General features: G+C 47.3%; 1 protein-coding gene and 1 pseudogene across 1 annotated transcript; both read right to left on the bottom strand.

Annotated features, from left to right (window-relative positions):
* Positions 1 to 1461: 1461 nt before the first annotated feature.
* On the bottom strand, positions 1462 to 3121 carry LOC123062891 (cytochrome P450 71A1-like; annotated as a pseudogene).
* A 9981-nt stretch (positions 3122 to 13102) lies between these two features.
* On the bottom strand, positions 13103 to 15278 carry LOC123062882 (cytochrome P450 71A1). Its single transcript, XM_044486569.1, has 2 exons — positions 14099 to 15278; positions 13103 to 13896 (listed from the first exon to the last, which is right to left on the bottom strand). Exons 1-2 carry the CDS (start codon positions 15014 to 15016, stop codon positions 13288 to 13290), a joined length of 1527 nt encoding a protein of 508 aa, XP_044342504.1. The 5' UTR covers positions 15017 to 15278; the 3' UTR covers positions 13103 to 13287.
* Positions 15279 to 25944: the final 10666 nt, after the last annotated feature.

The raw sequence follows: 25944 nt of genomic DNA, 5'->3' as shown, positions 1-25944 counted from the left end.
TACATCATGTTGGCTAACGTGAGCTCAGCGAGGCGCGTCCCAAAGGCCATACCGAGGCACCCCCTCTTCCCCGCGCCAAACGGTAGGAGCCGGGGGTCCTTGCCATTGTAGTCGATGGTTCTGCCCGGCCTTTTGTGTTAAACGGCAGGAAAGAAGTGCGGTAGACAGATATATGTACGATGCAGATCCGGCGACGCGTGATGCTTTCGGCCACAACGCAAAATTCATACCATTCACCGGTTAACTTTCTTCCATATTGATTACCGCCAACGATCTCATTTGATTTGGGTCCGGTCAGAGGCACCCGTCCCCGCGTCGCCCCTAGGACGACTCGGGGAGTCTAGGGTTTTCCCCGGCCGCCTCCCCACACCCCCCCCCCACACCCCCCTCGCTGCCACCGGAGACGAACACCGGAAAAGCCCGCGCGGGCGCCGTGGAAGGTGGCGGCGGGGTCTTCGGCGCTTCTTCACGGAGGCCATCGAATCCAGGGGCGGCGGCCCCTGCCGGCGTGGCGTGCGGCGTGCCTGAGGATTCTGTCGTGAGGACGGCGAGCCGCAGGCGTGCCAGATCTGGAGGTATTGCCCCCCTCCCTTCCATGCATCCCTTCCCAGTCCCCGGTTCAATTTGGATCTTGCCGGATCCAACTCTGGTGTGTTCTGGTGAAGCAGATCGGTGTCCGGAGGAAACCTTGGCCGCCTTGGCTGGCCGGCAGCGGCGACGCCGCTTTTTGGCGCCGCTGCTGAGGGCACCATCTCTCCACTCCGACCCATGTCCGGGTGAAAGCCCAAGATCCGATGCAGATCGGGCGTCGGTGGCGCCCCGTGCACCGTAACCTTCCTGGAGGCGACGCCAAGGACATTGGGATCGGATGAAAGGGTCTGCAGGTGAGGGGTGGGGGTGTGATGCCTCCCTTTTGGTGGAGCGGTGTTTCGTTCTACATATTCTTGGCGGCGGCTCTTGGCGGCATGGACCAGCGGAGGCTTGGCGTCAGATGTGTGGTGACGGACATGCGCAGGAGGTCGACGCTGTCTGGCGTCGTGGTGGCGTCGGCGGCAGCGAGACCGGGCAAGGCTGATGCAACAGTACAACTATGAAGATGGATATGTGGCAGGTGGCTGCGGCGGCCTCATACTCGGCAGGCGTCCTGGTTGAGGAGCACGCCGGACTGGTGGGTGTCCATACCCGCCAGGCGTCCTGGTTGGGATGTCAGGTCTTAAATGTTAGGTTTGGCTGCAAGGTCTGTTTGGTATTAGGCCCAGACCATCAGTGCCCCTTCATCAGTTAGATAGGAGTAGCGACATAAGTTGCAAAGATGGTGGCTTTAGTTTTACTGTTATACGACTTTGTAAGATCTTGTGTTAATAATTAATAAATTGGCCATATGCATATTCCAGATCAGTGACAGGGGTTCCTTCTTTTCTAAAAAGAAAACTTTCTTCCTTATTTAATTGCTCCGGGAGAACTAATTAGCACTTACTATAGCATTGTCCATGTATGCTTACAGAGGTTTTACTGCAAGGATCAAGGCAGAATTAAGGCCTAGCGGCAACCCGCTAGCCTCAACAACCTCAAACGAGTCCGGATCCTGGCCACCCGGCAGCTCCCAGTCAAAATGGTACATCATGTTGGCCAACGTGAGCTCTGCGAGGCGCGTCCCAAAGGCCATACCGGGGCACCCCCTCCTGGCCTCCTCCCTGCGCCGAACGGTTGAAACCGAGGGTCCTTGCCATTGTAGTCGATGGTCCTGCCGAGGAACCTTTCTGGCCCGATGGCCCACGTGTTGACCATGACCCGGGTCTTTGCCGGGATGTCGTAACCCTGCAGCTGCGCATCCTGAATTGACTCGCGTGGGATGAGGAGCTGCACCACCGGGTGTAGCCGCAATGTTTCTTTCATGGCCGCCTGCAGGAGGTTCATCTTGTCCAGCTCCGCCTCCTCCATGGTCACCTGCAACCTGTCTCACCTGTGATTGCACCTTTGCCATTTCTCTTGGATTCTTAACGAGCTCGGCCATGGTCCATTCTATCGTCTTGTAGGTGCCTGCTATGAACATGTCCTGCACATGCAATACAATACCAAGATAATTAAGCTCAAGCATGTGCTGGCTGCTCCTACTCCTGGTGGCAGTTGGTGCTATGCTGCTAACTGCTAATCTACCAACCAGTTCTTGTTCTCGAATTAGTATACCATATATATATACTTACCAAGATGACTCCCTTGACATCAACCCTGTCCAGTTTAAACCCCTGGTCACCCTCCTTCGATCGAGAGCAAGTCGTCCAGGAGGTCCCGAGCCTCGCCGTCCTTGCCTGGGTCCCCCTCATGCTCGGTGATGGTCCTCTCCATAACACTGTCGAGCTTGGCCGCCATCCTCTTCACCCTCGCGTCGAGCCCCGTCGCCCAGTCCACCAGCCACCCTAGTCTCGGGAACACGTCGCTCACGGCTATCGTGCCGAGCAGTTCAGTGAGCTCCTTCATCATGTCGCGGACCTTGGCCGGCTCCACGCCGCCAAGTTTGTGCCCGAAAGCCGCCCTCAAGATCACGGAGTAGGTTAGGGTGATTATGAGCTCGGTGACGTTGACTCCCGGGCGTTTGCCGCCATCCTCCTGGGCGGCACTGGCAGCCGCGGACCCGTTCCACGAAGCGCGCCACCTCCTCCTCCCGGAGGGCGCGGAAGGAGTCGACCCGCTTCACGCTGAGGAGGTGCACCACGGCGATGCGGCGGAGCTGGCGCCAGCGCTCGCTGTAGGCGCTGAAGCCGACGTCCCTGCGGCCGTAGAGCGTGCCCCGGGCCGTGTACTGCTGCGGGCGGCTGCAGAAGACGTTGTCCTGGGTCCTGAGCACCGCCTCGGCGAGCGAGGCCGAGGAGACCACGATGGCCCGCACGGAGCCGAGGCGGAGGAACATGAGCGGCCCGTGGCGCCGCGCGAGAGCCTCCAGCGTCCGGTGAGGGCGGCCTCGCCCGAGCTGGTGCAGGTTGCCGATGATGGGCAGCCCAGGCGGCGAAGGCGGCTGCGCACTCCGGCGGCCATATCCGAAGCCTCTGAGGAGGACGGTGAAGCAAGATACCACAAAGAGGAGGCAGAGGGCTAGGGTAGAGTCGAGCTCAAGAGATGCCATCAACGCTAGCTAGCAGAGCGGAACAGATGCAGCACGTGTGTGCAGCTACCACATAGCTAGCGCTCAACTTAAAGCGCGCGTGCCGGCCGTTGCCTAATGTGGATCGAGATAAGCTGAGCACAGGCTCCACACAAGACAAATTTCGCCTGATATGGATACGCACCGCTGAAGAATGTGCGGCGTGGTGAGATGTCGGCACGACCGGACATTGCGATGAGCTTTGCGATGGACACGCATTGTTGTGGTTAGCACGTAGCAAGCCACTCCGTCGTCCTCCATCCTCGATCGTCGTTCCATGCGCGGCTCTGACACAAGTCTGCGCCGGTCCTTCGTGTAGCTTCCGTGCGTGCTAACCACAACAATGCGTGTCCATCGCAAAGCTCATTGCCAAGATGATGCCCAAAAGGCTGGCACCCCTCATGAATGACCTTGTCTCACAAGTTTAGAATGCTTTCATCAAGAAGAGATATTTTCATGATAATTTCATGTACGTGCGCAACCTTGCTAAACGCTTGCATTGCAACAACACCCCTGTTCTCCTGTTCAAGCTCGACATCAAGAAAGCGTTTGACTCGGTGCGTTGGGACTACCTCCTGGACTTGCTCAATCACCTTGGTTTCCCTCCCCAGTTTCGTGGCTGGGTGTCTGCTCTTTTGTCTAGGGCCTCTTCACGTGTCTTGCTCAATGGTGTGCCGGGCGACCCCTTCAGGCTTGGGCGTGGGCTGAGGCAAGGAGAGACCCCCTGTCTCCCCTTCTCTTTGTGCTGGCCATTGATCCTTTGCATCACATCCTTGAGAAGGCCACATCACAAGGTCACCTCCATCCCATTGGCGGACGGGCTATGCCAATCCGGGCTTCCCTCTACGCGGACGATGCTGCGGTTTTTATTGCGCCACTCAAGGCGGACGTCAGTTTCTTTGCCGACACCCTCAGGAACTTTGGAGATGTTTCTGGATTGGTAACAAATTGCTCCAAGAGTTTGGTTGCCCCAATTAGATGTGACAATGTGGACCTTCCAGATATTCTTCAATCCTTCCCAGCTCAAGGAACCACCTTCCCGATGAAATATCTTGGTTTACCACTGTCAGTGAAGCGCCTGAAAAGAATTCACTTCCAGCCTCTCGAGGACAAGATCGCGGCCCAGCTCACACCTTGGATGGGCAAGCATGTTGCTGCCCCCGGAAGGATGGTTCTTGTTAAGTCTGTCATCACGGCCATCGCTATCTATTATATGATGGCTCTAATCTTCCGGTGGAAGTTTTGAAAAAGATTGATGCCCTCTGACGTGCCTACCTCTGGGCTGGTTGTGACAAGGTCACGGGAGGGAAATGTAAGGTCAACTGGGCGCAAGTCTGCAGGCCCAAGCTACATGTCGGTCTTGGGATTCTAAACCTTGGCAAGTTTGCGGCTGCACTCCGTCTCCGTTGGCTGTGGTTCAATTGGCAAGACCCGCTCAAGCCTTGGTCGGGCTTGGGTACCCCTTGCGACAACAATGATCGAAACATATTCGTGTCGGCCTCCAAGGTTCTGGTGGGTGATGGTCTCCGCGCAACTTTCTGGGAGTCAGCTTGGCTAGATGGCATAAGACCCAAAGACATTGCTCCCAAAATTTACATCTTCAATAAAAAGAATTGTTTAGTTCACAAGGCTTTGCTTAATGGCTACTGGATCTCCCAGGTGAAGGTTGCTTCGATTGTTTCCTCTGAACACATCGCCCAGTTTGCTGCGCTTTGGGAAAGACTCACCCACATCCAGCTAAACCCGGACATGCAAGACTCCATCACCTGGAAATTCACTGCTGATGGCCATTACTCCGCTGCCTCAGCATACAGGGCTCAGTTTATTGGATTGATGGACACGGATATGAACCAAAATGTTTGGAAGAACTGGGCGCCCTCAAAGTGCAAATTTTTCGCGTGGCTTGTTATCAACAATAGGATTTGGACAGCTGACAGACTTCACCGTCGCGGATGGCCGAACTGCAACCTTTGTCCATTATGCCAACAAGTCCAGGAATCGGCGGCCCACCTTCTCTTTCAATGTCGATACACCATTCGGGTTTGGGGCATGATCAAATCTTGGCTTGCGCTCCACGATGTCCAACCCAACGATTGGATTGATATGGTTTTAGTTAAGGATTGGTGGAGTCAGAATGCCACTAAGCAAACTCCATCGAGAAGGCCGCTTGTCTCCCTGATGATGCTTATCTCCTGGGAACTATGGAAGGAGCGAAACGTTAGAGTTTTCCGCAACACGGCCGTTCCGGTGAGAGTGTTGGTCGCCAAGATTAATGAGGAATGCTCGCTTTGGAGCCTTGCGGGAGCAAAACATTTGTGTAACATTATGTCGCGAGAGTGATGTACTGTATTTGGCCTTTGGCCACACATTGTTAACCTTCTCTCTTAATCAATGAAAATGGCAAATCTTTTGCCTAGTTTAAAAAAAACAATGCGTGTGGTGGTGGCGGACCTAGGAATTAAAGTTATGTAGGGCGAACGTTTGATGTCTAAATTTTTTGCGGTGCAAATGCAAATCTGTTGAAAAACTAATAAACTTCTAGCATTGACTCTTGTCGCTTGAAATGCTCACTTATGCCACAATATGATCCCATAATTTCAATTTTCATACGAGACCCATCATTAAGCCAATCATCACCCATCTTGTTTAGAAGATCTGTCTTTATAATATTCATGGCTGAGAAAACCCTCTCAATGGATGCAATTGCCACCGGTAATGTCAATGCAAGTCTAATGAGGCGATAAACCAATGGAAATACCAAATTAAGTGTGAGAGTTTCCTGTTGTTGCTGACCTGATGTTTCTATTCAACAGTCCAAACTGATGCCAACTAACATATCAAAGGAAGGAGACAAGAAGAGGATACATGTTGGCAGTCGTTGCTGTTAGAATGTGGTCGCTGTTGTCTGGTTGATCTGCCCGCACCATCTGTTGCCACTGCCGATCTGGGCACCAAAGCTACTACCCCTGCCACAGCCACAACTTCTTCGACAGCAGCAGCCTCAGCCTCGGCTTCTTCGAGGCAACAACTATTCCTACCCAATTTACCTCTTCATCGGAATCCATCAGCAGCACTTCAACAATGGGCTGGGCACGTGGGCGTGCGAGGCGTTTTGCGTCGGTGCAGCACCGCAAGGGCTAGGTCGTATGGGGAACAACTCGATGCGATTTCTGGATCGATTGAGGATTCGTTTTTTGTTTTGTTTATTTTAGAATTTTTATTTTCTATTTTCTATTTGTTTTTAATTTAATGTTCATCAGGGATATGCTCCCTAGAGCCAAAACTCCACTGCTTTTGGCCTGGGGATTCGTTTTTTGTTTGAGAATTTTGGTTTTTTCTATTGACGAAGGAAAGGGGTGACCTATTGTCTATTTGGGCCTATAGCCTGCAGTCCACTGGTCCAACTCTATTTCTCCCTCACTACCCCTTCGACCGACTGGCACATTAAGAAACAGAAACAGAAGTGTCTAAAAAACGAAACAAAAACAGAAAAAAAAAAAGAACATTCTGATGCCTACGGAGGAAAGATGTGTAGGTGGGGGTCGATCCTCCGCCGCCGGCGACCCGGGGCAACCGCCCCCGCTCGCCCCAATGGTAGGATCATATCGGAAATCTGCTCTCCACGCGTGCATCGTGCATATATGCATGGATTGTACATCGACATCGTTGTCCCCGTGCAACCATGCAAGATGCTGACCCGCCGGGGAAGAGGCGTCAAGACAATTTTGAGCGGTAGATGCAGGGTGTCCCTATATCTCGCCTTTAGCGAGTCTGGCTTCTCACTAGCGGAAGGGGCGAGCTAGTTGGGAAGGCCCACACACGCGGGAGGCTACAACCTCTTTTTCCTACTTTTTTTTACTTCTTCGGATTTCGTTTTTACTTTATTTTTGTAATTTTCTTTATACTTGAAAAAAATGTTGAACATGTATATAAAAAAATTAATCAAGCATTTGAAAAAAATGTTGAACAAATATTTTAAAAAAATTAATCAAGCATTTGAGAAGTGTTAAATGTGTATATAAAAATGTTGACCATGTCTTCAAAAATAAAGAAAATGTATACAAATTGTTTTGGTCATGTATTCAAAAAATGTTAATGAAGCATTTCAAAGATATTAAAAATTTGTAATAGAAAGAATGTTGACCATATATTAAAAAAATGTTAAATTTGTATTGGAAAAATGTTAAATGTGTATTAGAAAAATTTTGTTCACATATACAAAAAAAGTAGTATGAGACCCAAAAAGAAACAAAGAATATTGAAAAAGAAAAAATAAACCAAATAAAAAATGATAAAAATGAAAAAGGAATGAAAAAACAATATCTATAGAAGAAATGTTCATCACGTATTCAAAAAGTGTTAAACATGCACTAGAAAAATATTTTATATATATATACCTAAAATGTTTGTAGAAAAATAGTAAAATCCAAGATAAAACCAAACAAAATATGGAGAAGGAATAAAGAAAATCAAACAATAAATGGAGAAGAAAAAAAGAAATAAAAAAATAGAAAAACAGAAAGAAAATCAGAGAAAGAAACCCGTGAAAACAATGGAAAAACCGACTTCATTCGCCTCAACTATAAAACTCGCCTTGTGCATATCAGGTGCAAGATGTGGGCGCAAAGATCACACTCCCATCATGTCTCCTCAAGATCATACCAGCCGACCCTGATTCATCCAACTGGAGAAGGCCCTACCAACGGATAAAGCGACCATGTTCGCTGGTGGGCTCGCCATGCTAGCGAAAACAGTAGCCACCCTTTCATGCACGACCGGTCTTTCCTCCATCATTGGCATTTTCCCTTTGATGATTTCCTCCATGTTACACTTCTTGGATAGGTTAAGAGATTGCATGTAACTTTGAAGATAATCAGATGAAACCCGGGGAGACGGCACCTCCTTCCCATGCGCTAAAGCTGACCTCAATGACTAGATCCTTCAAATCAACATTATTGTACGATCCCTCATCTCTTCCCGACAATTAGTAAGAATGTTTAAAAGCTAGTCCTTGCCAGTATGAACTAGCATATCGTGACCAGGTAGCTTCCACATCCTGCGCATTTGTTCCCACAGTGCATGCGCATGATCGCATGTGACTAATGCGTGAAAGCTGCTTTCTTTGTTCTTGCCGCACACGGGACAGGTATCCTTCTTCGAAATGTGTCAATACTTCTTGCACGAATTTGTTGCCCCTGCACCCGAGACCACCTTCCAAGCCATTGTACACATTCTGAGGGGGACCCTGGACACCTCAAATGCATTGCCAGATAGGACGGTGGCTCGTTGGATTCATGCTCGTCGCACCTGTCGCCATGGCATGGTTATGCTCCTCCATTGCCAAACGATAAGCACTCCTGATGGTAAACAGGGCCGCTCTTCTCCGGAAACCGAGCAATAAAGTCCTGTCCATTCCGTAGAGAGGTTCGTATTTTGATTATCTCGCAAACATCCAAGTCCCAAAAATGTTCTTGAAGCCTTTGAACGTTCCATGCTCCATTTTCATCAAGAAAATCAGCAACCCAATTAAGTCTAAAATTTCTCTTCAGCGTGACCGGCCTATGATCATGACCCTATGGGATCTAGGGATCACACCATGTTTTAATTAAAGAATCGTCTCCAACACGCCAAATAACACCTTGTTTCAGAAGGTCAAGTCCATGAAAAATTCCTTTCCAAACTGCCGACTGGCTAGTTGGGAAGACCGTGTACACTAGTGCCATTAGGGTAATATTTTTCCTTTAGTAAACGACCATGCCTCCTATAGCTTTAGCGTTTGGGTAGCATCATTTTTTGGGTAGCATCAATTTTTCCTAGCAGAGACAACCATCTTCGTTTTCCCATTCTCCACTCCCCATCAGTACTGCCTCATCATTCGGGTTAGATCATCACGGACTACAGCCGGCAAACAAAATACGCTCATAACATTTGGGGGTATAGCTTGCGCCACGGTCTTTATCAAAATTTCCTTGTTCCCCGAGGATAAGTATTGTTCACTCCAGTCTATGAGCTTCTTGTTGAGCCTGGCTTGTAACGTTTCAAATTGCAGTTTATGCATTCTTCTTTCAGGTACTGGCAGACCCAAATATTTTGGTTGAAACACATGATCCGTAACATCCAAAGTACTCTTCACCTTATCCGCCACCAAATATTTTGATAAGTTGACCCGTCGCTGAGGTATAAGTGTTCAACAAGCCTTTGACAATGCTTGCCTTCTGGCCAGATGCTTCAAATAGCAACATTGTGCCATCCGCAAATAATAGATGAGAGATCACTGGAGCCCCACGGCATATAGTAACTCCTCTAAATTCCCCTCTAGTTACTGATTTAGTAATAAGAGCAGACAGTGCATCAACAACAAAGAGGAATAAAAAAGGAGACAATGGGTCACCTTGGTGAAGATCCCTTGAAGGGGTAAAAGACTGAAGAAATTTTCCGTTAGACTTCACCGAATATTTAACTAACTTCACAAGCCATAATCGAATTAATCCATCCATAGAGAAGACCCATTTACCTATGGCTTGCTCCAGAAAACTCCAGTCCACACAATCATAAGCCTTCGAGAGATCCAACTTTTAAGCGCAAGCAACATGATTGTTTTTCAATGATTGTATATAATGAAGATATTTGAAAGCAATTATAAGATGTACTAGTATAAAATCACTCTGGTTCTCTAAAATCAATGATGTACATGCCAAATAAGATGTACTAGTATAAAATCACTCTGGTTCTCTAAAATCAAATCCGTGAGCAGCGGACGCAACCGATTAACCAAGCACTTCGAGACAATCTTATAAATAATGTTGCACAAACTTATTGGCCTAAAATCCTTTGGCCCCTTTGGATGAGGAACTTTCGGGATCAAGACAATAGCAGTATAATTCAGACCATCAGGCATTATTCCTGAGTTGAAAAATTCCAAAACCGCTGCAGTAATTTCAGATTTTAGCACTGTCCAGTTGTGCTGATAAAATCTCGCCGAAAAGCCGTCTGATTCAGGTGCCTTTAAGGGCCCGATTTGAAAAAGCGCATCTGACACTTCATCCACAGTAAACGGCGCACATAAAATGGTGTTCATGCCTTGCGTAACTTTCGGTGCTATGCACTCATGTATCACCTCGGGATTTAAAGTTGGATCCTTGGTGTATACTTCATTGAAGTAAGATGTTGCCATGTGTTTCATGTCCGATGGTGTGGTGCACCATGACCCATCAGAACGCCTTATCCGCTGCATGTAGTTTCTTCTTGCACGCCACTTAGCATGACGGTGGAGGTACGCCGTGTTCCGTTTCCCTTCCTTAAGCCATGCTATCCTAGAACGCTGCAACCACAACATCTCCTCGCCATAGAGGAGTTCATCTAATTGGTAAAAAAATGTCTGGTCAGTGCCCTGTCCGCATCACGAAGCTGCAGATTAGCTAGTTTTGTCCTTATTTTTGAATTTCAGTAGCAACATGACCGAAATTTTTCATTACACCATGACCTCAAGCTGGCCATCATCTCCTTCAGTTCTGTGCGTCACGTACCGCGCCAAGATTACCAATTGGTCTTCTGTTCTTCCATGTTTGTTCCACCATGGCCGCCAATGCCGGGTGTCTTTCCCACATAATTTCATAACGTGAAGTAGCTCTAGCACGTTTAGGATCCACCTGTGATAGCCACACTAACACAGGACAGTGATCCGACCATGAAGAAGCTAAGTGCATCACCTGAGTGGTTGGAAAAAGTCTCTCCAAGCTTCATCCACACAAGTTCTGCCCAGCCGTACGCGTACGTTTCTACCACCATGTTGGCCATTATCATATGTGAACAGAATCCCCGAGAATCCAAGGTCCATGAGCTCACATGACATTAAACAGTCTCAAAACAAAATCATTTGATTTTCTGCATGTTGAGAACATGAGAAATGTTCATGTTGCCACATTGCCTCGTTGAAATCTCCACACACTAGCCACGGCTCTGTCGAGAATGATCGTAGACTAGTCAGATGATTCCACATACGGTAGTGGTTTTCAACCCGCGGCTCACCGTATACAAAAGTTGTTCTCCATGTCTTGGGCTCTTAGCACTCACTTTATCTCAACCACTCGCACGTCGATGTATCGTGTACAAGAATCTAACACGGTCACTTGTAGATTTTTGTCCCAGAATGGGGCGAGACCCCCAGTGAGACCATCACTAGACACACCATCAAAACCCTTCATCCGCAATCTCCACTTAAGTTTTTCCATCTTACTTCAGACTTGTCTTGCTTCATGCAGAAAAATCAGGGCCAAAACCTCAAGAACTGTCCGGCAGCTCCCCACCCCCGGCAGTTCCAGAATAAGGTATTCATTGCGTCCCGCGGTCCTCCTCGAGGGAGGCCACCGATCTATCACCCGAAACATCCTCAGAGCTGATACGAGCTCTCTTACTATTTACACTGCTTGTATGCGAATTCTGGTCTCCATCCTCACCATTGCCCTAGGTTAGAGCTAGGATACCCACCGACTTACCAAGCTCCTCTACCCATTTAGCCTCGTTACCAATTTCCAGCGCTAATCTCTTCCTCGCCGATGGGTCTACCTGCATATGAGTACTTCCAAATTTTGACGGGCTCATAGCAATATCCGTAACATCGGGATCCACCTTTGCTTTCCCTGCATTCTTTGGCCGGGAAAGGTTCTCATCTGGCTTCAACCCATTGTTTCTTTCGAACTGACCCTCTAACCGAGGTTTGTTTAAAGTGTCCGCATAGAGCCACACTACAAACTTCTTGTTCTTTTCCTCATGTACACCAGTACCACACTCCTTAACATCATGACCAATTAGTCCACAGACGCTGCAAAACCTTGCCAATTTTCCATACCGAACTAGGAACACCTGACATTCTTTTCCTCTAATAATGCTGACAAACTTAGTGAGGGAATGGCAAATATCATGGCGAACCCTGATCTAGACATAGTCACCATGGGTATTCCCATAGAGCCTCATCTCCATGATCTCTCCCGCGTTCTTAAGCAGTTGTACCACTATTCCCTTCTTACATAATCCATCTGGCAACTTGTGGATTTGGAGCCAGATCGGCATGAACACCATAGGAACTTCATGTACTTTCATGAAACCATCATATGGAACCATCAATACTACCCAATTCCCGAATAGCCACGGCCCCTGCTCCACCATCCGCTCCCAATCGCCCAAGCAAGATGCCTGGACAACTAACAACTTGGGGTTAACAAGACAAAACCAAACATGCTGCACTTGATTCCAGACAGCTCGCATGTCGCGGTAGAAATCAGCTTGACTAAATGACTAAAGGTTTTGTCCGTATGAACCCTGGCTAGGGCGAGCCGTCTCACACTTTCATTGATCTCTGGATCATCCTCATCAATTACTTGATCGTCCAAGGCTTCATCATTCAGATCGAGTTGCTCGAGAAAATCTCCAAGATTGGCGGTTATGCACCCCCCCCCCCCCCCCCCCCCCCCCCCCCGCCACTTGTTCTAGACTGTGCGTCCGCTCCCATCTCCATCACGTCTGAAGGGGCGAGGAGGCAGGGATCGACATGAGCTGAGTGCCCTACGAGAGGGACAAAATCACAGATGATAGGAGGACTCGCTGACGAGACATTGCTAGTGAGGAAAGAAACCCTGGTTGTAGGCATAGGGGACACAAACCAGGCAAAAACGGTGTATCTTTGATTCAGTCAAGTGATATAGTATGTAAAAAGAAAAAGAAATAAACTGAAAAGAACTGTTTTTTTTACCAATGTCCATACAAGATCAAAGAAATATAGTATCAACTGAGACATAACAAAGTCTTAATTAATTGAGACTTAGCAAAACTGAAAATGAAAAGAAAAAAATGCGGATGTTAATGTAAGGTCTCATGAATATTGATTCGACTAAGACATAACCAAGTCTTAGTCGACTGAGACTCATCAAGATTGATTTTATTTTATTTTTGAGTGGAAGGCCTGATTCGTAAGTAGTAACTGCATCGTTGGCCCAGTTAGGATCCATAAACTTATACTAGCTTTCAAGTGCATTTTGAAACAAGTATGTTGTTTCAAATAATAGCTTTCACGGGCTCGACTTCATAAAAGCCATCGCCACCTCAAGTCTAGGAAATTAATCAGCAATTACTCCAACACAGTCCATTTATGCTTACAGAGGTTTTATACCAAGGATTAAGGCAGACTTAAGGCCAGGCGACAAGCCACTGGACTCAACAACCTCAAATGACTCGGGATCCTGGCCATCCGGTAGCTCCCAGTCGAAATGGTACATCATGTTGGCCAGCGTGAGCTCTGCGAGGCGCGTCCCAAAGGCAATACCGGGGCACCCCCTCCTCCCTGCGCCGAACGGTAGAAACCGAGGGTCCTTGCCATTGTAGTCGATGGTCCTGCCGAGGAACCTTTCTGGCCGGAACTCTTCAGCGTTCTCCCACGACTCGTCGTCCCTCCCTATGGCCCACGTGTTGACCATGACCCGGGTCTTGGCCGGGATGTCATAGCCGTGTAGCTGTGCATCCTGAATGGATTCACGTGGGATGAGGAGCGGCACCGGCGGGTGTAGCCGCAATGTTTCCTTCATGGCCGCCTGCAGGAGGCTCATCTTTTCGAGCTCCTCCTCGAGGACTCCTCCATGCTCACCTGCAGCAACCTGTCTCACCTCTGATTGCACCTTTGCCATTTCTCTTGGATTCTTGATGAGCTCGGCCATGGTCCATTCTATCGTCTTGTAGGTCGTGTCGGTGCCTGCTATGTACATGTCCTGCAACAAGACGAAGATAGCTAAGAAAATTGTGCGGGCTGCTCCTATAGATCTATGAGGCATTGTTCTTAATACTCTTTCGTCTCAAAATAAATGTCTCAACTTCTGTACAATTTTATACTAAAATTGAGGCATTTATCTTGGGACCGAGTGAGTACTTATCAACATGAAATTCAAAAAAATGAAAAACAAAAAAACTTACCAAGATGACTCCCTTCACATCGATCCGGTCCAGCTTAAACCCCTGGTCACCATCCTTGGCTATCAAGAGCAAGTCGTCCAGGAGGTCCGGAGCCTCACCGTTGTCGTTTCCTGGGTCACCCTCGTGCTCCGTGATCGTCCTCTCCATAATACTGTCGAGCTTGGCCGCCGTCGTCTTCACCCTCGCTTGGAGCCCCGTCGCCCAGTCCACCAGCCACCCTAGTCTCGGAAAAACGTCGCTCACGGCGATCGTGCCGAGCAGGTCCGTGAGCTCCTTCATCATGTCCCGGACCTTGGCCGGCTCCACCCCACCAAGCTTGTTCCCGAACGCAGCCCTGGAGATCACGGTGTAGGTTAAGGTGATGATGAGATCCGTCACGTTGATTCCCCGGCGCCTCTCGTGCGCGCCACTCCCACTCGCCGCGCGCACCCGTCCCACGAAGCGCGCGACCTCCTCCTCCCGGAGAGCGCGGAAGGAGTCGACCCGCTTCACGCTGAGGAGGTGCACCACGGCGATGCGGCGGAGCTGGCGCCACCGCTCGTTGTAGGCGCTGAAGCCGACGTCCCGGCAGCCGTAGAGCGTCCCGCGGGCCGTGTACTGCTGCGGGCGGCTGCAGAAGACGTTGTCCTGCGTCCTGAGCACCGCCTCGGCGAGCGAGGCCGAGGAGACCACGATGGCCCGCACGGAGCCGAGGCGGAGGAGGAGGAGCGGGCCGTGGCGCCGCGCCAGAGCCTCCAGCGTCCGGTGTGGGCGGCCCCGCCCGAGCTGATGCAGGTTGCCGATGATGGGCAGCCCAGGCGGCGAAGGCGGCTGCGCACTCCGGCGGCCATATCCGAAGCCTCTTACGACGATGGTGAAGCAAGAAACCACGAAGAGTAGGCAGAGGACTAGGGTAGAGTTGAGCTCAAGAGATGCCATGAGCGCTAGCTATCAGAGCGGAACGGATGCAGCACGTGTGTGCAACTACCACACAGCTAGCGGTGAACTTAAGGAGCGCGTGCCGGCTGTTGCCTAATGTGGATCGAGATAAGCTGGTGCACAGGCTCCACACAGCACAAATTTGGCCTGATAAGGATACGCACCGCTGAAGAATATGCGGCGTGGTGAGAATGTCGGCACGACCGGACACGTACGGAAGCTACATGAAGGACCGGCGCAGCCATGTGTCAGAGCCGCGCATGGAACGACGATCGAGGATGGAGGACGACGGAGTGGCTTGCTACGTGCTAACCACAACAATGCGTGTGGTGGTGGTACGGTTCAGGCACTCAGCGGCGGGGCGAGATCTTATCGGAAATCTGCTCTCGACTCGCGCACCGTGCATATATGCATGGATTGGACATCGACATCGTCCTCCCCGTGCAATCATGCAAGATGACGACCCGCCGGGGAAGAGGCGCCACAGGTGCATGCTGGAGAAAAGAAAATATCATCCTTCATACACACATCCAGCGACACGAGCAAATCCTTTAAAATCTTTAATGATGCTGCGCGACAAACAACGTGATAGCTGGTGTTGTGCAAAACCATAAAGATGGGACGATTTTTGAAATGTACTCAAGGTGTTTCCAATTTATTAAACAAAAAAATATCTACATAGTTGTCGCTATATGTTTACACTTTTATTGCCGTTCCTCCGTAGTGATGCCCAACAAATGTTGCATTATGATGAAAATAGCGAAAGTACATTTTAGTACACAACGATAACTTGTGCATAAGAAAATTATTTTCGTCTAAAATTATCATATGTATTCAATTTAAATGGTGTGTGTATATATATAGGCAATTTCAAAATACTCCATATAAATAAGATATGAATTAACGTTGCATTGTAAACCTAATTTTAGAACCAATTAACATGCATGATAATAGTATATTTGAAATCTACACATAATTTAAATGACGTAGGAACATATATAATAGGCATTTTCAAAATACCCCATATGAAGAAGGTATTAATTAAGATTGCATTGTAAACCTAATTTTAGAAATGATAACATGCACGATAATAGCTTATTCGAAATCTACACATTTTTCTGAGGAATAAAATATGTTAGATTTCGAGTTAGGACTTGAAAGATATAAATATTCTAAAAAGTATTTGAATATACCTGATAAAAAATTAAGCAAAAAATAAAGAAAAATAGGCCGAGCTGGGATCAAGCCTAGATCTCTCATGTGAAGGAGTGAAGCTCGATCCAAGGGCTACTTGCATGCTTGTGTTAAATAAGCGGGTCGCCTATTAATTAACTAAAGCACGGTGCATCTACTTACGAATTTGTGGCAACTTTAAGGGAAATTTTTGTGACGTGCCGTCAGAAGCAATAGCCTTTTATTATTAGAGATATAGATTTTTTTTGAGCGGTAGGTCTTTTTATTGAGACAATAACGCGAAGCTTTATTTAACTCGACCAAATGTTTGCAGGTACAAAAGAGAGATCACCTGGTGTCCTAGCCAAACATGGCGGACCACCCCAACCTTAAAATATGCTTCGCTAGATTGTGAGCCTCGAAATTAGAGCTCCTAAACTCATGAACAAAACTACACTTGATAAAAGAACTGCTATGGTACATGATTTCATGTCAGATAGCCCTGTAGCTAGCCAGGTTCCTCGCCTTGATATCATCTATCACAACCTTACAATCTGAAGCGATATGAAGTATGTTGAGATATTTGTCAAGGGCTAGAGCCTCCCGAACAACTAAATCTTCAAGGGTTGGAGGCTTGAAGAGACCTTTCACCACTATAGCCGACGCCCTCCGAAAGAGGCCACTGTGATCGCGACATACTGCGCTGCAACTCCACGTCGTCCCCAGTTCTGTGCGATCACAGCATGCACATTGATCTTGAAACATGTTTCAGGTGGCTGAATCCAGTGTGAAGGCCGGATCACTCGCTGCCCTACCGGTCTGTTTCCTGGCTCCTCAATGGTATGAAGATCTGTCAAATAAATTGGATGAACTACTGTGTGGATTGAGGGCTCTGAAAAACATCCTTGTAAATAGTCTTTCGTCTTGCTACCCACATGGACCATAATGTTACTACCAAAAGAACAAAATCCTTCTGGGATAGTTCGTCTTGCTCCCCACCTTGTTTAGACTCATTTGCTCGACCAGGGCGGCTTTAGAGAGGGATCATATGCACCTAGACATGATACAGTCTAAAAGGGTGTGCCTCCATAAATCTTCGCAGCCACATAAGGTGCATAGATGGGTGTTGGACATATTGCGATGATGAAGAACGTCCATGTATGGCATCGAATGTTTCGCTAGTCGCCACAGGAAAACTCTATCTTCGATGGAACCTTGGTATGCCATAGGTCAGTCCATTAACTGATGTTCGTGGTCAAGTCTGAAGCTCCTGGGTTTCATTCGTCCAATTCTCTCGGTGTTCTTTCATATTCATCGTCATATGATATGCTGATTTGATCGTGAATTTACCATTTATCTTGCAGGACCATGCCCAAAAGTCATGGACAGCCCTTGTGCATAACGGAAGTGCCATGATAGCATATGCATCAAATGGTATAAAAGTAGAACAAATCAGCTCTTCTCGCCACGACGCTGTGGTGGTGTCAATAAGATCCGCAACTAGCCTCGGACGGTTCGCCGAGATAGTTGTGATCGGGCACATGAAGGAAATATGGCCTAGAGGCAATAATAAAGTTATTATTTATTTCCTTATATCATGATAAATGTTTATTATTCATGTTAGAATTGTATTAACCGGAAACATAATACTTGTGTGTATACATAGACAAACAGAGTGTCACTAGTATGCCTCTACTTGACTAGCTCGTTGATCAAAGATGGTTATGTTTCGTAGCCATTGACATGAGTTGTCATTAGATTAACGGGATCACATCATTAGGAGAATGATGTGATTGACTTGACCCATTCCGTTAGCTTAGCACTCAATCATTTAGTATGTTGCTATTGCTTTCTTCATGACTTATATATGTTTCTATGACTATGAGATTATGCAACTCCCATTTACCGGAGGAACACTTTGTGTGCTACCAAACGTCACAACGTAACTGGGTGATTATAAAGGTGCTCTACGGGTGTCTCCGAAGGTACTTGTTGGGTTGGCGTATTTCGAGATTAGGATTTGTCACTCCGATTGTCGGAGAGGTATCTCTGGGCCCACTCGGTAATGCACATCACTTAAGCCTTGCAAGCATTGCAACTAATGAGTTAGTTGCGGGATGATGTATTACGGAACAAGTAAAGAGACTTGCCGGTAACGAGATTGAACTAGGTATTGAGATACCGATGATCGAATCTCGGGCAAGTAATATACCGATGACAAAGGGAACAACGTATGTTGTTATGCGGTTTGACCGATAAAGATCTTCGTAGAATATGTGGGAGCCAATATGAGCATCCAAGTTCCGCTATTGGTTATTGACCGGAGACATGTCTCGGTCATGTCTACATAGTTCTCGAACCCGTAGGGTCCGCACGCTTAACGTTTCGATGATAGTTATATTATGAGTTTATATGTTTTGATGTACCGAAGGTTGTCCGGAGTCCCGGATATGATCACGGACATGACGAGGAGTCTCGAAATGGTCGAGACATGAAGATTGATATATTGGAAGCCTATATTTGGATATCGGAATTGTTCCGGATGAAATCGGGATTTTACCGGAGTACCAGAGGGGTTACCGGAACCCCCCGGGGGTTAATGGGCCATAGTGGGCCTTAGTGGAGAAGAGGAGAGGCGGCCAGGGCAAGGGCCGCGTGCCCCTCCCCCCTAGTCCGAATAGGACAAGGAGAGGGGGGCGGTGCCCCCCCCCCTTTCCTTCTTCACCTCCACCTCTTTCCCCCTCTTCTCCTAATCCAACAAGGAAAAGGGAGGGAGTCCTACTCCCGGTGGGAGTAGGACTACTCCTAGCGCACCCCTCCTGGCCGGCTGCACCTCCCCCCTTGCTCCTTTATATACGAGGGCAGGGGGCACCCTAGAGACACAACAATTGATCGTTTGATCTCACTAGTAGAAAACAGGCTATGGTCCAGGCCGGCTCAGCCCATTAGTCCCGGTTCAGTCTAGAACCGAGACCAATGTGGGCATTGATCCCGGTTCGTGAGCCCAGGGGGCCGGCCGGGCCACGTGGGCCATTGGTCCCGGTTCGTCTGGACCTTTTGGTCCCGCTTGGTGGGACGAACCGGGACCAATGGGCCTCGCTCCTGGCCCACCACCATTGGTCCCGGTTGGTGGCTTAAACCGGGACCAAAGGCTTCCCTTTAGTCCCGGTTCATGCCATCAACCGGGACCAATGAGGTGCCTACATATATCCCCTCGCGCAAGAGCAGAGCACAGTGCTCTGTTTTTTCTGGCCGAGGGGGAGAGGGCTTTGTGGTGCTCTAGCTCACCTCCTATGCACATGAGGTGTTCGATGGAATGCCCGAGCCACACTACTTAAGCTTTCTCCTCTCGAAGCTCGACCTCCAAGCTCCATTTTCCTCGAGATTTGTCTAGATTTAGCGGTCCGTCACGCCCCGTCCCCGTCTTCACCGCCGTCGATCACCCGCGCCGATCTCATCACCGACACCACCGTGGTGAGCCTCTTGTTCTTATCTTCTTTCTGAAAGGAAAAATATTCTTACTTGTATGTTTAGATAGATACTTGTATCATTTTCTTACATTTATTATTGCATCTTATATAGTGCGATGGTTTTGGTATCCGCCCCCGTCGGCCCTCGTCCTGTCTATGATTCGGATTTGGTATGTATATTATCTTTATAACTATTGGTTCATTTATTGTTTATGAAAATTATGCCGACCAACGTGACATAGATTTTATTTATCTAGGATGTATGTGAATCGGAAATGCCAACCGACCCTATTGTCGAGAGGTTAAATTTAGTTGAAGAAGAAAACAATTTGTTGAAGGAAAAAATAAAAAAAATTGAGGAGGAGAAGATGATATTGGAGTTGCATGTTGCGGATGTCGTCGATGATCACAAGATCAAGATGGATGCAATGCGCTTGAAGATTAGAAAGATTAGAAAATATGCCATTCATACCGAGGCTTGGTATCATTATGCCGTTGGATCAATTGTTACCTTGGTTGCGATTATGATCGCATTTGTTTTCGCATTGAAATGTTTTACATAGTTTCAATGTATGGTTTAATTAATTAGATGCTCTGGAGAGCTATATGTTGTTAGATGAGAACTATGTATGCACTTTGGTTTTAATGTGATGATGAACTTCTATTAATTTGGACACTTAATTATATATAATGCACGCAGATGAACCGGCAATGGATGTACGGTGACAGACACACCCGCGAGTACATTAAGGGCGTGCATGAGTTTCTCGATGCGGCTGAGGCAAACAAGCAGAATGGTTTTATGTGTTGTCCATGCACTGAATGTGGGAATACGAGGTCTTACTCTAACCGGAAAATCCTTCACTCCCACCTGCTTTACAAGGGTTTCATGCCACACTATAATGTTTGGACGAGGCACGGAGAAATAGGGGTTATGATGGAAGACGGCGAAGAAGAAGAGTACGATGACAACTATGTGCCCCCTGAATACGGTGATGCTGCAACGGGGGGAGCTGGTGAAGATCAAGAGGAACCAGACGATGTGCCCAATGATGCTGCCACGGGTGAAGCTGCTGAAGATCAAGAGGAACCAGACGATGTGCCCGATGATGATGATCTCCGCCGGGTCATTGTCGATGCAAGGACGCAATGCATTAGTCAAAAGGAGAAGCTGAAGTTCGATCGCATGTTAGAGGATCACAAAAAAGGGTTATACCCCAATTGCGAAGATGGCAACACAAAGCTCGGTACCGTACTGGAATTGCTGCAGTGGAAGGCAGAGAATGCTGTGGCTGACAAAGGATTTGAGAAGCTACTGAAAATATTGAAGAAGAAGCTTCCAAAGGATAACGAATTGCCCGACAGTACATACGCAGCAAAGAAGGTCGTATGCCCTCTAGGATTGGAGGTGGAGAAGATACATGCATGCCCTAATGACTGCATCCTCTACCGCGGTGCATACAAGGATCTGAACGCATGCCCGGTATGCGGTGCGTTGCGGTATAAGATCAGACGAGATGACCCTGGTGATGTTGACGGCGAGCCCCTCAGGAAGAGGGTTCCTGCGAAGGTGATGTGGTATGCTCCTATAATACCACGGTTGAAACGTCTGTTCAGAAACGAAGAGCATGCCAAGTTGATGCGATGGCACAGTGAGAACCGAAAGAAAGATGGGAAGTTGAGAGCACCCGCTGACGGGTCGCAGTGGAGAAAAATCGAGAGAAAGTACTGGGATGAGTTTGCAAAGGACCCAAGGAATGTATGGTTTGCTTTAAGCGCGGATGGCATTAATCCTTTCGGGGAGCAGAGCAGCAATCACAGCACCTGGCCCGTGACTCTATGTATGTATAACCTTCCTCCTTGGATGTGCATGAAGCGGAAGTTCATTATGATGCCAGTTCTCATCCAAGGCCCTAAGCAACCCGGCAACGAAATTGATGTGTACCTAAGGCCATTAGTTGAAGAACTTTTACAGCTGTGGAATGGAAACGGTGTACGTACGTGGGATGAGCACAGACAGGAGGAATTTAACCTTAAGGCGTTGTTGTTCGTGACCATCAACGATTGGCCCGCTCTCAGTAACCTTTCAGGACAGACAAACAAAGGATACCACGCATGCACGCACTGTTTAGATGACACTGAAAGTATATACCTGGACAAATGCAGGAAGAATGTGTACCTGGGCCATCGTCGATTTCTTCCGACCAACCATCAATGTCGAAATAAAGGCAAGCATTTCAAAGGCGAGGCAGATCACCGGAAGAAGCCCGCCATGCGCACCGGTGATCACGTGCTTGCTATGGTCAATGATTTACACTACGTAATCTTTGGAAAGGGTCCCGGTGGACTAGCTGTTCCGAATGACGCTGAGGGACACGCACCCATGTGGAAGAAGAAATCTATATTTTGGGACCTACCCTACTGGAAAGACCTAGAGGTCCGCTCCTCAATCGACGTGATGCACGTGACGAAGAACCTTTGCGTGAACCTGCTAGGCTTCTTGGGCGTGTATGGGAAGACAAAAGATACACCTGAGGCACGAGAGGACCTGCAACGTTTGCACGAAAAAGACGGCATGCCTCCGAAGCAGTATAAAGGTCCTGCCAGCTACGCTCTTACGAAAGAAGAGAAAGAAATCTTCTTTGAATGCCTGCTCAGTATGAAGGTCACGACTGGCTTCTCGTCGAATATAAAGGGAATAATAAATATGCCAGAGAAAAAGTTTCAGAACCTAAAGTCTCATGACTGCCACGTGATTATGACGCAACTGCTTCCGGTTGCATTGAGGGGGCTTCTACCGGAAAACGTCCGATTAGCCATTGCGAAGCTATGTGCATTCCTCAATGCAATCTCTCAGAAGGTGATCGATCCAGAAATCGTACCAAGGCTAAGGAGTGATGTGGCGCAATGTCTTGTCAGTTTCGAGCTGGTGTTCCCACCATCCTTCTTCAATATCATGACGCACGTCCTAGTTCATCTAGTCGACGAGATTGTCATCCTGGGGCCCGTATTTCTACACAATATGTTCCCCTTTGAGAGGTTCATGGGAGTCCTAAAGAAATATGTCCGTAACCGCGCTAGGCCAGAAGGAAGCATCTCCATGGGCCATCAAACAGAGGATGCTATCGGGTTTTGTGTTGACTTCATTCCTGGCCTTAACAAGATAGGTCTCCCTAAATCGCGGTATGAGGGGAGACTGACTGGAAAAGGCACTCTTGGAAGAGACTCAATAATATGCAGGGACGGATATTCTTGGTCTCAAGCACACTACACAGTTCTACAGAACTCTACCTTGGTGACCCCGTATGTCGATGAACACAAGAACAGTCTGCGCTCCAAACACCCGGAGCAGTGCGACGACTGGATTACATGTGAACACATCAGGACTTTCAGCAGTTGGTTGGAAACACGTCTCAGAGGTAACAACACTGTTTGTGATGAGTTGTACTTGTTGTCAAGGGGACCATCTTTGACTGTATTGACTTACAAAGGATACGAGATAAATGGGAATACATTTTACACGATCGCCCAAGATCAAAAGAGCACCAACCAAAACAGCGGTGTCCGCTTTGATGCAGCAACCGAGAGCGGAAAGGACACATATTATGGTTACATAGTGGACATATGGGAACTTGACTACGGACCTAATTTTAAGGTCCCTTTGTTTAAGTGCAAATGGGTCAATCTGTTAGGCGGCGGGGTACAGGTAGACCCACAGTACGGAATGACAACAGTGGATCTGAAAAATCTTGGGTACACTGACGAACCGTTCGTCCTAGCCAATGATGTGGCACATGTTATCTATGTGAAGGAGATGTCTACCAAACCGAGAAAAAGAAAAGATAAGGAAGCGAATACATCATACGATGAGCCAAAGCGCCACATAGTTCTTTCAGGAAAAAGGGACATCCTGGGAGTGGTCGGCAAGACAGACATGTCTGAAGATTATGAAAAGTTTCATGAAATTCCTCCCTTCAATGTCAAGGCTGACCCAAGCATCCTGATAAACAATGAAGATTATCCATGGTTACGGCGCAATAAGCAAATGACACAAGCGAAGAAAAAGTGAAGACTTTCTCCCGCAACTATTATGATGATACCATGCCAAATTTGTAACAGACGAACATGCTACCATTGTCCGTTTTGTATATGCACATGCTATGTGGGTGAAATTATGATACCATCCCAACTTTCAACTTTTTCAGAGTTCATTTGAAATGCTTTCATGTCTTATGGTTCGAAACTTTGATACTTCGAAAGTGATTGTCCATTTTGTACACGAAGTTCATCAAGTTTTTGCCGTAACCCTCTCTACTTTTTGGAACATGCTATGTGGGTGAAATGATGATACCATGCCAACTTTCAACCTTTTCAGAGTTCATTTTGAAATGCTTTCCAATTTCAGAGTCATTTAGCTCAAAGAATGAATTAATAGCAAACAGAATGAACGACAAAACTTTTATGAAAATAAAAACAATCAATTAAAATATTATGTTATGATCAACTAAAATAAAACTATAATATTCTTAAATAGCAAAAAGAATATAATTTTTGTGACCTAAAATCAAACTATAAGTATTTAATTGTAAGTATAAATAAAAAATAAATAGCAAAGAAGAAAAAAAATCTATTTTTATAGTAAAGTTATTCATAAACTAGTGATTCACACAATTTTTTTAAAATTCAAATTTAAACTATTCAAAATTTAAAACTAATGGCACTAACAGAAAGTTTATAATTTTTGTGACCTAAAATCAAAAAGAAATCACTAAAAAACTATAAGTATTTAGTTGTAAGTATAAATAAAAAATAAATAGAAAAAATTCTATTTTTATAGTAAGGTTATTCATAAACTAGTGATTCACACAAATTTTTAAAAATTCAAATTTAAACTATTCAAAATTTAAAACTAATGGCACTAACAGAAAGTTTATAATTTTTGTGACCTAAAAGCAAAAATAAATCACTAAAAAATTGTAAGTATTTAGTTGTAAGTAGAAATAAAAAATAAATAGAAAAAAATTCTATTTTTATAGTAAAGTTATTCATAAACTAGTGATTCACACAAATTTTTAAAAATTCAAATTTAAACTATTCAAAATTTAAAACTAATGGCACTAACAGAAAGTTTATAATTTTTGTGACCTAAAATCAAAATGAAATCACTAAAAAACTATAAGTATTTAGTTGTAAGTATAAATAAAAAATAAATAAATAAAATGCCTCCTGCTGGGCCTCCACGGCCTGAATACGATTAGAAACCCTACATGGGCCAGGATTCAGGCCCGCAGAAGGCCCAATAGGCCCACAGGCAGTAGCAAGTTTAGGCCCGAAAGCCTGCATTAGAGAGGAGCTCGAATGGGGAGGCACACCAGCGCTTATAAACCAGTGTCGGCGCCCTTCAGCTAGCGATGTGGGACTAAACTTTTGGGCGCGGGGCAGCACAAGGCCATTGGTCCCAGTTGGTGGCACCAACCGGGACTAAAGGGGGGCAATGGTCACGGTTGGTGCCAACCATTGCCCCCCTTTAGTCCCGGTTGGTGCCACCAACCGGGACCAATGGCCTTTGGTCCTAGTTCGTCGCACCAACCGGGACTAAAGGGAGCATTAGTCCCGGGTCTAGCACGAACCGGGACCATTGCTCTGGCTATATAAGCCAACACTTGTGAAATTTTGGCCAACCGCCTCCCATTCGCCCCGACGCCCCAGGTCGTTCGTCGTCGTCGTCGCCGCCCCGAGCCCGTCGTCGCCCCGCGCCCGCCGCCGTCGCCCCGCCCCATTGTCGCCCCGCCCCGGCCCGCCATCGCCCCGCCCCGCCCCGTCGCCGCCTCGAGCCCGTACGTCGTCGCCCCGTGCCGTCGCCCCGAGCCCGTCGTCGCCCCGCGCCCGCCGCCGTCGCCCCGCCCCGTCGCCGCCCCGAGCCCGCCGCCGTCGCCCCGCCCCGTTGCCCCCCCGAGCCCGTCGCCACCCCGAGCTCGTCGCTGCCCCGCCCCGTCGTCGCCCCGCGCCGGCGCCGGCCCTTTAGGTTGATGATGTTGATGATATGATGATGTTTTTTTTCTGTTGATGATATGATGATGTTTTTTTTTCTGTTGATGATATGATGATGTTTTTTCATATATGTATTAATTTTTTAAGTTGTTAGTAGATATCGATTTTAGGTTAGTGCATTTTATCACTGATTTTAGGTTAGTTGAGCCTCTTTAGTGCATTTTATGTTAGTGGAGAGAAAAAAGTAAAATAAGGAAAAGGAAAATAAGTAGAGAAAGAAGGAGAAGAAGAAGG

This window comes from Triticum aestivum, chromosome 1A (genome assembly GCF_018294505.1).
Source record: "Triticum aestivum cultivar Chinese Spring chromosome 1A, IWGSC CS RefSeq v2.1, whole genome shotgun sequence".
Lineage (NCBI taxonomy): Eukaryota > Viridiplantae > Streptophyta > Magnoliopsida > Poales > Poaceae > Triticum > Triticum aestivum.
Note: the sequence above shows the minus strand (reverse complement) of the source record. Positions and strands in the feature narration are given on the sequence as shown.